General features: G+C 43.8%; 1 protein-coding gene across 2 annotated transcripts in view; it reads left to right on the forward strand.

Annotated features, from left to right (window-relative positions):
- homer1b (homer scaffold protein 1b) overlaps window positions 1–12,728 on the forward strand; it is a 96,318-nt gene that overhangs the window by 36,841 nt on the left and 46,749 nt on the right. For both annotated transcript variants that reach the window (XM_035786475.2, XM_035786473.2), the window contains 2 exons: window positions 8,532–8,627; window positions 9,749–9,894. In XM_035786475.2, coding sequence (XP_035642368.1) covers window positions 8,532–8,627; window positions 9,749–9,894 — 242 coding nt within the window. The remainder of the gene's footprint in view (window positions 1–8,531; window positions 8,628–9,748; window positions 9,895–12,728) is intronic.

The raw sequence follows: 12,728 nt of genomic DNA on the forward strand, positions 1-12,728 counted from the left end.
CTACCCCCAAGCCATAAGATTCGTAACATCTAATCAAATCCCCCCCCCTCCCTCCGTTTACACTGTCGCTACGCTCTGTTATTATCCATGCATAATCACTTTAATAACTCTACCTGCAGTACATGTACATATTACCTCAATTACCTTGACCAACCGGCGCCCCCGCATGTTGACTCTCTACCGGTACCACCTGTATATAGCCTCGCTATTGTTATTTTACTGCTGTCCTTTAATTATTTGTTACCCTCATTTATTTTTTTGTGGTATTTTTCTTAACTGCATTGTTGGTTGAGGGCTTGTAAGTCAGCATTTCACTGTAAGGCCTACACCTGTTGTATTCGGCGCATGTGACAAATACAATTTGATTTGATTTGTTCCCAGTGGGAAGACATAGGTGTCCCTCAAGACTACACTAAAACTAGTGAATCCAGTTGGTTGGAGTAGCATGGTGCCACCAGATTTGTGGCTTTGACTCCCAGATGCATGGGACACATACTGTATTACTGAATATAAACTTACTCAATTGGCGTGACATGACTATCATTAATGTGATGACTGCTATTCATCAAATAATTGCCTCCTACGTTTAGTTAATACTTGATTAAATTAGTCATGTAACAACTAACTTAGGAATCTGGGGCACCATGGGAAAAGTTTATTAAATGAGTTACCGTTTCCAAAGCTAACTCAAGAATACAGTTGAAGTCGGAAGGTTACATACACCTCAGCCAAGTACATTTAAACTCAGTTTTTCACAATTCCTGACATTTAATCCTTGTACAAATTCCTTATCTTAGGTCAGTTATGATCACCACTTTATTTAAAGAATGTCAGAATAATAGTAGAGCGAATGATTTATTTGAGCTTTGTTTTATTTCATCACATTCCCAGTGGGTCAGAAGTTTACATAGACTCAATTAGTATTTGATAGCATTGCCTTTAAATAATTTAACTTGGGTCAAACATTTCTGGTAGCCTTCCACAAGCTTCCCACAATAAGTTGGGTGAATTTTGTCCCATTCCTCCTGACAGAGCTGGTGTACCTGAGTCAGGTTTGTAGGCCTCATTGCTCGCACATGCTTTTCAGGTCTGCCCTTTTCTATAGGATTGAGGTCAGGGCTTTGTTATGGCCACTCCAATACCTTGAATTTGTTGTCCTTAAGCCATTTTGCCACAACTTTAGAAGTATGCTTGGGGTCATTTGTCACGTTCTGACCTTTATTTCCTTTGTTTTGTCATTATTTAGTATGGTCAGGGTGTGAGTTGGGGTGGGCAGTCTATGTTTGTTTTTCTATGATTTGGGTATTTCTATGTTTCGGCCTAGTATGGTTCTCAATCAGAGGCAGGTGTCATTAGTCTCTGATTGAGAATCATACTTAGGTAGTCTGGGTTTCACTGTGTGTTTGTTTCCATGTCTGTGTTTTTCACCACACGGTACTGTTTTGGGTTTCGTTCATTCCACGACAGCGACGACAGCAGCAGCAGCAACAACAGCGGCCAGCATCACAGGACTCCTGGACATGGGAGGAGATACTGAACGGAGAGGGACCTTGAGCACAGGCTGAGGAATATCGCCGCCCCAAAGCAGAGCTGGAGGCAGCGAAAGCTGAGCGGCGGCGATATGAGGAGGCAGCACGGCAGTGCAACAGGTACGAGAGGCAGCCCCAAAGAAATTGGGGGGGGCACACGAGGTGTGGAGCTGAGCCAGGTAGCAGACCTGAGCTCACTCCTCGTGCTTATTATAAGCAGCGCGTTACTGGTCAGGCACCGTGTTATGCGGTTAAGCGCACGGTGTCGCCAGTACGTGCCCATAGCCCGGTGCGCTATAGGGCAGCAAATGTGGGAGTGGAGCCTAAGGGAGAGGTGCGCGTAGTAGGCACTAGATCTCCCATGCTTACCCACAGCCCGGTTCAACCTGTGCCTGCACTCTGGAGGGTCCGGGCTAGAGTAGTGGTCCAGCCTGGGGAAGTGGTGCCAAGGCTGCGCACCAGAGCTCCAGTGCTCCCCCAGAGCCCGGTCCTTCAGGTGCCTCCTCCTAACACCAAGCCTCCTGAAGGTCTCCCCAGCCTGGTGGTTCCTGTGGCAGCCCCACGCACCAGGCTGTCTCTCTGTCTTCTCCCTACAGGTGGTCCTGTTTGTCCGGCGCTGCCGGAGCCTCCCGTTTGTCCGGCGCTGCCGGAGCCTCCCGCCTGTCCGGCGCTGCCGGAGTCTCCCGCCTGTCCGGCGCTGCCACGGAGGCGGACAATAAGGTGGACTAAGACGATGAAGTGGGGTCCGCGTCCCGCGCCAGAGCCGCCACCGCGGACAGACGCCCACCCAGACCCTCCCCTATAGGTTAAGGTTTTGCGGCCGGAGTCCGTATGGTCAGGGCGTGAGTTGGGGTGGGCAGTCTATGTTTGTTTTTCTATGATTTGGGTATTTTTATGTTTCGGCCTAGTATGGTTCTCAATCAGAGGCAGGTGTCATTAGTTTTCTCTGATTGAGAATCATACTTAGGTAGCCTGGGTTTCACTGTGTGTTTGTGGGTGTTTGTTTCCATGTCTGTGTTTTTCACCACACGGTATTGTTTTGGATTTCGTTCATTCCACGTTTATTTTTTTTGTATTCAGTTGTTCATCTGTACATTTTCGTATTAAAAGAACCATGGACACTTAGCCCGCCGCATATTGGTCCTCTGATCATCTTCGCCTCTCCTCTTCGGAAGAAGAGGAGGAAATCCCTTATATCATTGTCTATTTGGAAGACCCATTTGCGACCAAGCTTTAACTTCCTGACTGATGTCTTGAGATGTTGTTTCAATATATCCACATAATTTTCCTTCCTCATGTTGCCATCTATTTTGTGAAGTGCACCAGTCCATCCTGCAGCAAAGCACCCCCACAACATGATGCTGCCACCCCGTGCTTCACGGTTGGGATGGTGTTCTTCAGCTTGCAAGCAATTTTTCCTCCAAACATAACGATGGCCATCAGACCAGAGGACATTTTTCCAAAAAGTACGATCTTTTTCTCCATGTGCAGTTGCAAACCGTAGTCTGGCTTTTTTTATGGCGGTTTTGGAGCAGTGGTTCCTTCCTTGCTGAGCGGCCTTTCAGGTTATGTCGATATAGAACTCGTTTTACGGTGGATATAGATACTTTTGTACCAGTTTCCTCCAGCACCTTCACAAGGTCCTTTGCTATTGTTCTGGGATTGATTTTCACTTTTCACACCAAAGTACGTTAATCTCTAGGAGAAGCTATCAGAAGCTTCTAAAGCCATGACATAATTTTCTGGAATTTTCCAAGCTGTTTAATATAAACTTCTGACCCACTGGAATTGTGATATAGTGAAATAATCTGTCTGTAAACAATTGTTGGACTAGATGTCCTAACCGACTTGCCAAAACTATAGTTTGTTAACAAGAAACTTGTGGAGTGGTTGAAAAACGAGTTTTAATGACTCCAACCTAAGTGTATGTAAACTTCCGACTTCAACTGTATATACATATCATACCAGTCATCAATTAATAATTTCCTCATATCAGTCGTAGACTCCGTGAATCTGCACAAACCCGGGTCTCACTGATCATTCCGTACCACACAAATTGATTTAATTATTTACTAACAAGCTAAATGATAACATAAGATTTACATACACACACACACGGTATAGGATATTGATTAGAAATAATGCGATGACAACAGGTCCCTAGCGGAGCAAGACAATATAACGTGTTACACAAGATGGAGATTTAAAGAGCGAGAGTGAGAGAGAAAGAGAAACAACACTTGGATACATTTGTAAACTGCACTTACTTTTGCCCTGATACCTTGCCCCGAACTAACGATCTTATGGGTAAGAAGTGTAAGGCATGTATTTACATGTTGAAGGTCTTCGTTGGGTATCTCTTTGGTGTTTCTCTGTTTGGCCCAGACCTTCGTGGGCCGAGTTCCACTTTGTGAGAGAGGTTCGGCCTTGTTCTTTGTATGGCCATCTCCTTCGTTCTCTGGTGTAAATCTCTGATTAGATACAATAATAAGAACAGCTACTCAACCGTGGCATTGTTTGTTAAGAGGTTCTTTTGTCTTTTTCAACCTCATGTTGCGTTTCGGTGTCGCGACTAATCGTGGACCTTCTAGTTTGATATGTTAATTCTTAACTCAAGTGCTTTATAACCTCAAGTAGAAAGGGTGAATTTCTGTCTTGCTGACACGCTCCCTCCGTTCCCTGGGGCGTAGCTAGTTATGAGGCAATGTATCAGAATTTACTATGATCTCGTTAGATAACTAAAATCACAGTCTTCTCTTTAACAAAAACATTCTCTTTAATCTGGATATTTTCTGCACAACGTAAAGTATGTCAACATGAGATACACATTATGAAAACCCATCAAATTACATTGTTTTCGTTATAACGTCTTCATTTAACTTTTAATGACATCACAAAATAGTCAATCTTCCACATTCCATCTCTTATCATTACCAAAATTCGGAGGATGAAATAATTGTCCCTGTGTCCATTGTTGGATGTTGTAGTTTTGAGCGATAAACTCTTCATAATGCAGACAGATATTCCAATCACCCATACTGGAGACCAGAAATCAAATCAAATGTTATTTGTCACATAAACATGGTTAGCAGATGTTAATGCTTGTGCTTCTAGTTCGGACAATGCGGTAATAACCAACGAGTAATCTAACCTAACAATTCCACAACTACTACCTTATACACACAAGTGTAAAGGGATAAAGAATATGTACATAAAGATATATGAATGAGTGATGGTACAGAACGGCATAGGCAAGATGCAGTAGATGGTATCGAGCACAGTATACAGTGGGGCAAACAAGTATTTAGTCAGCCACCAATTGTGCAAGTTCTCCCACTTAAAAAGATGAGAGAGGCCTGTAATTTCCATCATAGGTATACTTCAACTATACTTCAACTATGACAGACAAAATGAGAAACACAAATCCAGAAAATCACATTGTAGGATTTTTAATGAATTTATTTCCAAGGGTATGCATTGTTTTAAAGTGGCTAGTGATACATTTTTTACATCACTTTCCATTAATAAAGTGGCTGGAGTTGAGTCAGTATGTTGGCAGCAGCCACCCAATGTTAGTGGTGGCTGTTTAACAGTCTGATTGCCTTGAGATAGAAGCTGTTTTTCAGTCTCTCAGTCCCAGCTTTGATGCACATGTACTGACCTCGTCTTCTGGATGATAGCGGGGTAAACAGGCATTGGCTCGGGTGGTTGTTGTCCTTGATGATCTTTATGGCCTTCCTGTGACATTGGGTGGTGTAGGTGTCCTGGAGGGCAGGTAGTTTGCCCCCGGTGATGCGTTGTGCAGACCTCACTACCCTCTGGAGAGCCTTACGGTTGTAGGCGGAGCAGTTGCCATACCAGGCGGTGATACAGCCCGACAGGATGCTCTCGATTGTGCATCTGTAGAAGTTTGTGAGTGCTTTTGGTGACAAGCTGAATTTCTTCAGCCTTTTGTTGACGTGTGAGGTTATTTTCCTGACACCACACACCGAGGGCCCTCACCTCCTCCCTGTAGTCCGTCTTGTCGTTGTTGGTAATCAAGCCTACCACTGAAGTGTCGTCCGCAAACTTGATGATTGAGTTGGAGGCGTGCATGGCCACGCAGTCGTGGGTGAACAGGAGGTACAGGAGAGGGCTGAGAACGCACCCCTGTGGGGCCCCAGTGTTGATGATCAGCGGGATGGAGATGTTGTTACCTACCCTCACCACCTGGGGGCGGCCCGTCAGGAGGTCCAGTACCCAGTTGCACAGGGCGTGGTCGAGACCCAGGGTCTCGAGCTTGATGACGAGTTTGGAGGGTAATATGGTGTTAATGCTGAGCTGTAGTCAATGAACAGCATTCTCACATAGGTATTCCTCTTGTCCAGATGGGTTAGGGCAGTGTGGTAGCGATTGCTACGTCTGTGGACCTATTGGGGCGGTAAGCAAATTGGAGTGGGTCTAGGGTGTCAGGTGGGGTGGAGGTGATTATGGTCCTTGACTAGTCTCTCAAAGCACTTCATGATGACGGAAGTGAGTGCTACAGGGCGGTAGTCATTTGGTTACCTTAGCTTTCTTGGGAACAGCAACAATGGAGGCCCTCTTGAAGCATCTGGGAACAGCAGACTGGGATAAGGATTGATTGAATATGTCCTTAAACACACCAACCAGCATGCTCTGAGGACGCAGCTGGGGATGCCTTCTGGGCCTGCAGCGAGGGTTAACACTTTAAATGTTTTACTCACGTCGGCTGCAGTGAAGGAGAGTCCGCAGGTTTTGGTAGTGGCCCGTGTCAGTGGCACGGTATTATCGAGCAAAGAAGTTATTTAGTCTGTCTGGGAGCAAGACGACGGGGCTGGTTTTCTTTTTGTAATCCGTGATTGACTGTAGACCCTGCCACATACCTCTTGTGTCTGAGCCGTTGAATTGCAACTCTACTTTGTCTCTATACTGACGCTTAGCTTGTTTGATTGCCTTGCGGAGGGAGTAGCTCCACTGTTTGTATTCGGTCATGTTTCCGGTCACCTTGCCCTGGTTAAAAGCAGTGGTTCTCGCTTTCAGTTTTGCGCGAATGCTGCCATCAATCCACGGTTTCTGGTTTGGAAATGTTTTAATCGTTGATGTGGGTATAACATCGCCGATGCACTTTCTAAAGAACTCGCTCACCGAATCAGCGTATTCGTCAATGTTGTTGTTGGATGCAATGCGGAACATATCCCAATCCACGTGATCGAAGCAGTCTTGAAGCGTGGAATCAGATTGGTCGGACCAGCGTTGAACAGACCTGAGCTTCTTGTTTTAGTCTCTGTCTGTAGGGTGGAAGCAACAAAATGGAGTCGTGGTCAGCTTTTACGAAAGGAGGGCAGGGGAGGGCCTTATATGCGTTGCGGAAGTTAGAATAACAATGATCCAGGGTTTTACCAGCCCTGGTTGCGCAATCGATATGGTGATAGAATTTAGGGAGTCTTGTTTTCAGATGAGCCTTGTTAAAATCCCCAGCTACAATGAATGCAGCCTCAGCATATGTGGTTTCCAGTTTACATAGTGTCAAATAAAGTTTGTTCAGGACCATCGATGTGTCTGCTTGGGGGGGAATATATACAGTTGTGATTATAATCAAAGAGAATTCCCTTGGTAGATAATGCTGTCGACATTTGATTGTGAGGAATTCAGGTGAACAGAAGGACTTGAGTTCCTGTATGTTGTTATGATCACACCACGTCTCGTTAATCATAAGGCATACCCCCCTGCCCCTCTTCTTACCAGAAAGATGCTTGTTTCTGTCGGCGCGATGCGTGAAGAAACCAGCTGGCTGCACCGACTCTGATAGAGTCTCTTGAGTGAGCCATGTTTCCGTGAAGCAAAGAACGTTACAGTCTCTGATGTCTCTCTGGAATGCTACCCTTGCTCGGATTTCATCAACCTTGTTGTCAAGGGACTGGACATTGGCGAGTATTTATGCTACGGAGTGGTGCGCGATGTGCCTGTCTCCGGAGCCTGACCAGAAGACGGCTTCGCCCCTTTTACGGCGTCGTTGTTTTGGGTCGCCGGCTGGGATCCGATCCATTGTCCTTGGTGGAAGGCAAAACACAGTATCCGCTTCGGGAAAGTCATATTCCTGGTCGTAATGATGGTGAGTTGACGTTGCTCTTATATTCAGTAGTTCCTCCCGACTGTATGTAATGAAACCTAAGATTACCTGGAGTACCAATGTACGAAATAACACGGAAAAAAACGAAATACTGCATAGTTTCCTAGCAACGCGAAGCGGCCATGTCTGTCGGGGCCATTAAACTCAAGTTAGATATTCTAGTAGGGGGTTTATATGACTAACTGTTAGATATTCTAGTAGGGGTTTATGACTAGGAGTCTGCTGACTTACAATTTATGATTGATGTAAGGTGTCATAAAAACCCCACATCAATCCCTCTTCCCCCTGTGGGAGAGAGAGAGCTCTGTAGAGCTGATCCACTGTAACCTGATCCTTTGGATCCTCACAATAGAGTCATGACACATGTATGACAAAGCTGTAAGTCACTTTGGATCAAAGTGTGACAGAGAACAGCTGGTGGCATAATATAAATTAAGCCCCTCCCACAAGGGAGAGAGAGGGAGAGCGAATCGAGAAAGAGGAGTTTAACCAGTTTGTCTGTGTTTATTGATGTTACTAATGTTCCTATGATGTTACTATGTCTCTATGTGCATGCCTGTGTCCGCGCACTGGCATGGGTTTTACTGTAAGGGTTACTGTGCCATTCTCTGGTTGACGTACATCGCTCACATTTCTACCGAAGCATTATGGGTAGGGGCCTCCATTCCATAGCCCAAATGTTGGACGTCAAATCAGATGCCTCCCATTTGGTCGCTAATGACAACCTCCTCTACCCTCTTAGTACTAACATACTAGTGTGTTATTTTGTGTGTGCACAGGTGTACCCTAAAGTGACAAATATTTTGTATTAGAACTAGAAATTGACGTTCTACCTCTCAGAGTATGTGACCAGTCTCTGTCTCTCTCTCCAGTTTGCAGAGAAGTTTTCAGAGTATAAGGAGGCAGCACGTCAGGCCAAGGGAAAAAGTCAAGATGGAAAGATGGAACTAGCCACCTCTCCCTCTCAGGTATTCACCACTAAAAACACTGCCACTGCTCCCTCTTAGGTACTCACACTAAAAAGGTCACAACACTCTCCTGTGGTACTTCATAAGTTAACAGCTGGAAAAAAAGAGAACCACGCAACAAACATATGAACTTGGAAATCCCTGCATTTGTTAGATTATTGTGTTTTCGCTGCATATTTAATTGTCCTCCTTTGAACAGAAATGGAAGAAATTAGGTTGTTTTTAAGATTCAATCCCCAGAGTCCCACCACTTCAAAAACCAGCTTAACACCCTCCCTAGTCCAGGGAAACCCTGCTATTTTACTACACATTGCATCAGTTTACATCACATCATTACATGCACAGAAAACAGGATGCTGATGAATGGTTCCTCCATCCGATTCCTCCATCCAAAAATGATTTGATGCTACACTAAATATGTCAGCACAATGGAAATGGACATTGTTGCACATGTAGAAGTCTGAGAACAGCATTAAGAGTATGATAAGCATGCATTAACCCAGCCTTCTTCAATAAGGCCACTTATAAATGTAAATTATGAAATTATACTTTCAATGGGAATGTCCTGAAAGTAATTTCCTACAGTGATTAAGTCTCAGTTATCTCTGTCCGTCAGGCCTAAGTGGTGCATGGTTTGAGTGTGTACAATGGCCAGTTTATAACCCCTTAATTGTTTTGTTTCATGTAATTAAAGTGTGTAAATGTTTAGTTTGGTCACATAAGCTTAATTGTTTGGGAAATAAAGATAAACGTTTATCTGCAATTTCTCTGAGCTACAATAAGCTTTGGCAGGCAGAACAGCTCAGTAATGTCCTCTTGGTAATACAGAGCTAGGAGCTTATCACCAGATTCTCCTATCCGTCTCTCTCTATTTGTTTTCTCTTTATTTATTTATTTCCAATTTTCTCGATCTCTCTCTCACGCCAAACAGAGGAAAAAGATGACTGCTGCATCTCCTCATGAAAAAATGACTTGGTTCATTTGAACTAATTTCATTCTTGCTCTTTGCTAGATACATCCAGAATCACTGTTCAGCACTTTCAGACGAATGGGTTTTTAAGATGTAAACAATTCTTTAGTTATATGTTGATTGATGGATCGATTGCTTGTCCTGTATGTAGGAGTCGCCAGCAGGTGAACTCTCTTCACCTCTGACTCCTGTGACTCCTCCCGCCATGGACAACATCAACGGGACAGATGACCCCTGTGACATCACACCCGAGCCCCGTCCTGAACCGTCTCAGAACGCACTGGCTTTCACACACAGGTAACACACACAGGGGTGTTAATAAGGGGTTGTGCGTGCGTGTGTTTGTGGGTGTGTGTGGTTGTAAACACTGAGTTTACGAAACACTTGCAATGTCAAAATCAAATCAAATGTTATTTGTCACATGCCGAAATACAACAGGTATAGATAGACCTTAGAGTGAAATGCTTACTTAAATGCCTTTAACCAACAATGCAGTTTTAAGAAAAATAAGAGTTAAAAAATAAAAACAAATAAATAAATAAAACAAATTGAAAAATAACAATAAAAAACAACAATAAAATAACATTAGTGATGCTATATTCAGGGGGAAATGGTACAGAGTCAATGTGCGGGGGCACGGGTTAGTCGAGGTGATTTAGGTAATATGTACATGTAGTTTGAGATAAAGTGACTATGCATGGATAATAAACAGAGTATCAGCAGCGTAAAAATGGGGGTGTGGGGTGGACAATGCAAATAGTCCAGGTAGCCATTTGATTAGCTGTTATGGCTTGGGGGTAGAAGCTGTTTAGATGCCTCTTGGACCTAGACTTGGCACTCTGGTACCGCTTGCCGTGTGGTAGCAGAGAGAACAGTCTATGACTAGGGTGGCTGGAGTCTTTGCCGATTTCTTTGGATCTTCCTCTGACCCCTCCTGGTATAGAGGTCCTGGGTGGCAGAAAGCTTGGCTCCAGTGATGTACTGGGCCGTACCGCACTACCCTTTGTAGTGCCTTGCGGTCAGAGGCTGAGCAGTTGCCATACCAGGCGGTGATGCAACCAGTCAGGATGCTCACAATGGTGCAGCTGTAGAACGTTTTGAGGATCTGAGGACCCATGCCAAATCTTTTCAGTCTCCTGAGGGGGAACAGGCGTTGTCGTGCCCTCTTCACGACTGTCTTGGTGTGTTTGGACCATGATAGTTTGTCGGTGATATGGACACCAAGGAACTTGAAGCTCTCAAGCTGCTCCACTACAGCCCCGTCGATGAGAATGGGGGCATGCTCACCTGGTTATGGACTGACCAGGTGAACACTATGATCCCTTTTTGATGTCACCTGTGAAATCCACTTCAATCCGTGTAGATTTAGGTGGAAGAGACTGGTTATAAATCAGGATTTTTAAGCCTTGAGAGAATTGAGACATGAATTGTGTATGTGCGCAATTCAGATGGTGAATGGGCAAGACAAACGATTTAAGTGCCTTTGAATGGGGTATGGTATTAGGTGCAAGGTGCACTGGTTTGAGGGTGTCAAGAACTGCAACGCTGCTGGGTTTTTCACACTCAACAGTTTCCCGTGTGTTTCGAGAATGGTCCACCACCCAAAGGACATCCAAGTAACTTGACACAACTGTGGGAAGCATTGGAGTCCAAATGTGCCAGCATCCCTGTGAAACACTTTTGACACCTTGTTGAGTCCATGGCCCAATGAATTTTGAGGGATGCAATTCAATATTATGCATAAATGGTAGATGCTTCCAGTTTGCAGAATAAGACAGAAGTGTGCAAGGCTGAATAAGATACGGTGTGTGTTTGGGCACTGGGCAGTAGTTGTATATAGTTGGAAGGACAGAAATAGTGTCACTCAGTGTCTGTGTGTATGATGGGGTAAGTGTGTGTGTGTGTGCCACATATATAATTTCAAATCTTGGTTTTGTTTAAACTTTATTGTATGAAGACTCACATTTTTCTAAAACCCCCTCTATTTGTATCTTTTCTTTCCAGGGAGCAGTATAAAGCCCGTCGGGTCTGCTCTTTCTGATAGCTTGCTATACAGGATCTTAAATAGGAGCTCTTTCCTACCCTACCAACACCAACCTCTATAGCTACTAGGCCACTAACATCTTGACTATAGCACCTCTTTACTGTAGCACACTGATGGAATCACATTTTCAACATCTGTACTATGACTTCAGTTAAGAGAAATCACACTCTTGCTATCAGACTTATACACCTTTATTATTATATCTCCCTCATTTAAAAACAGAGGTCACTAAAAAACTCCTCAAATGTGACTGACCCCTTGAGTGAAAAACACTGATGCCTTGTTTGGTTCTCTTACTATACTGAACAAAAAACATAAACAGAACATGCAACAATTTCCAAGATTACAGTTCATATGAGGAAATCAGTCAATTTAAATCAATTCATTAGGCCCTAATCTATGGATTTCACATGACCCGGAATGCAGATATGCATCTGTTGGTCACAGATACCTTGAAAAAAATAGGCCTCACAATGGGCCACACACAACACAGTATTTTTGTGCATTCAAATTGCAAATGATAAAATGCAATTGTGTTCGTTGTCTGTAGCTTATGCCTGCCCATACAATGACCACACCGCCACCATGGGGCACTCTGTTCACAATGTTGACATCAGCAAACTGCTCGCCCACACAACACCATACACGTACTCTGCGGTTGTGAGGCCGCAGAGACGTTGGAGTTGGATGGATGGATTATCTTGGCAAAGGGGAAATGTGCACATGGAAAATTTCGGTGATCTTTTATTTCAGCTCATGAAACATGGGACCAACACTTTACATGTTGCGTTTATATTTTTGTTCAGTGTAAATGTTATAGTAATAGATTACGTTATTATATCAAAATGTCTTTATTTTAATGCTATTATAGCTCCATCTTTATTGCAAAAATAGCTTTTCTAAATAGATTCTAATAAATGATATTAGTCCAGTTGGCACTTTCCACAATTTTTCCATTGATCTCTATGCATTACTTGTAAGAATTATGTTGTTTAGAAATTGAATTTGGTTAGCTGGCCCTCAGAGACTTGTTGTTAATCTGTGTATATTCTTGTGATTTTGTGTCATCTCTTAAAGGACAAATTGT

This window comes from Oncorhynchus keta, chromosome 14 (genome assembly GCF_023373465.1).
Source record: "Oncorhynchus keta strain PuntledgeMale-10-30-2019 chromosome 14, Oket_V2, whole genome shotgun sequence".
In the NCBI taxonomy this organism is placed as follows: Eukaryota; Metazoa; Chordata; class Actinopteri; order Salmoniformes; family Salmonidae; genus Oncorhynchus; species Oncorhynchus keta.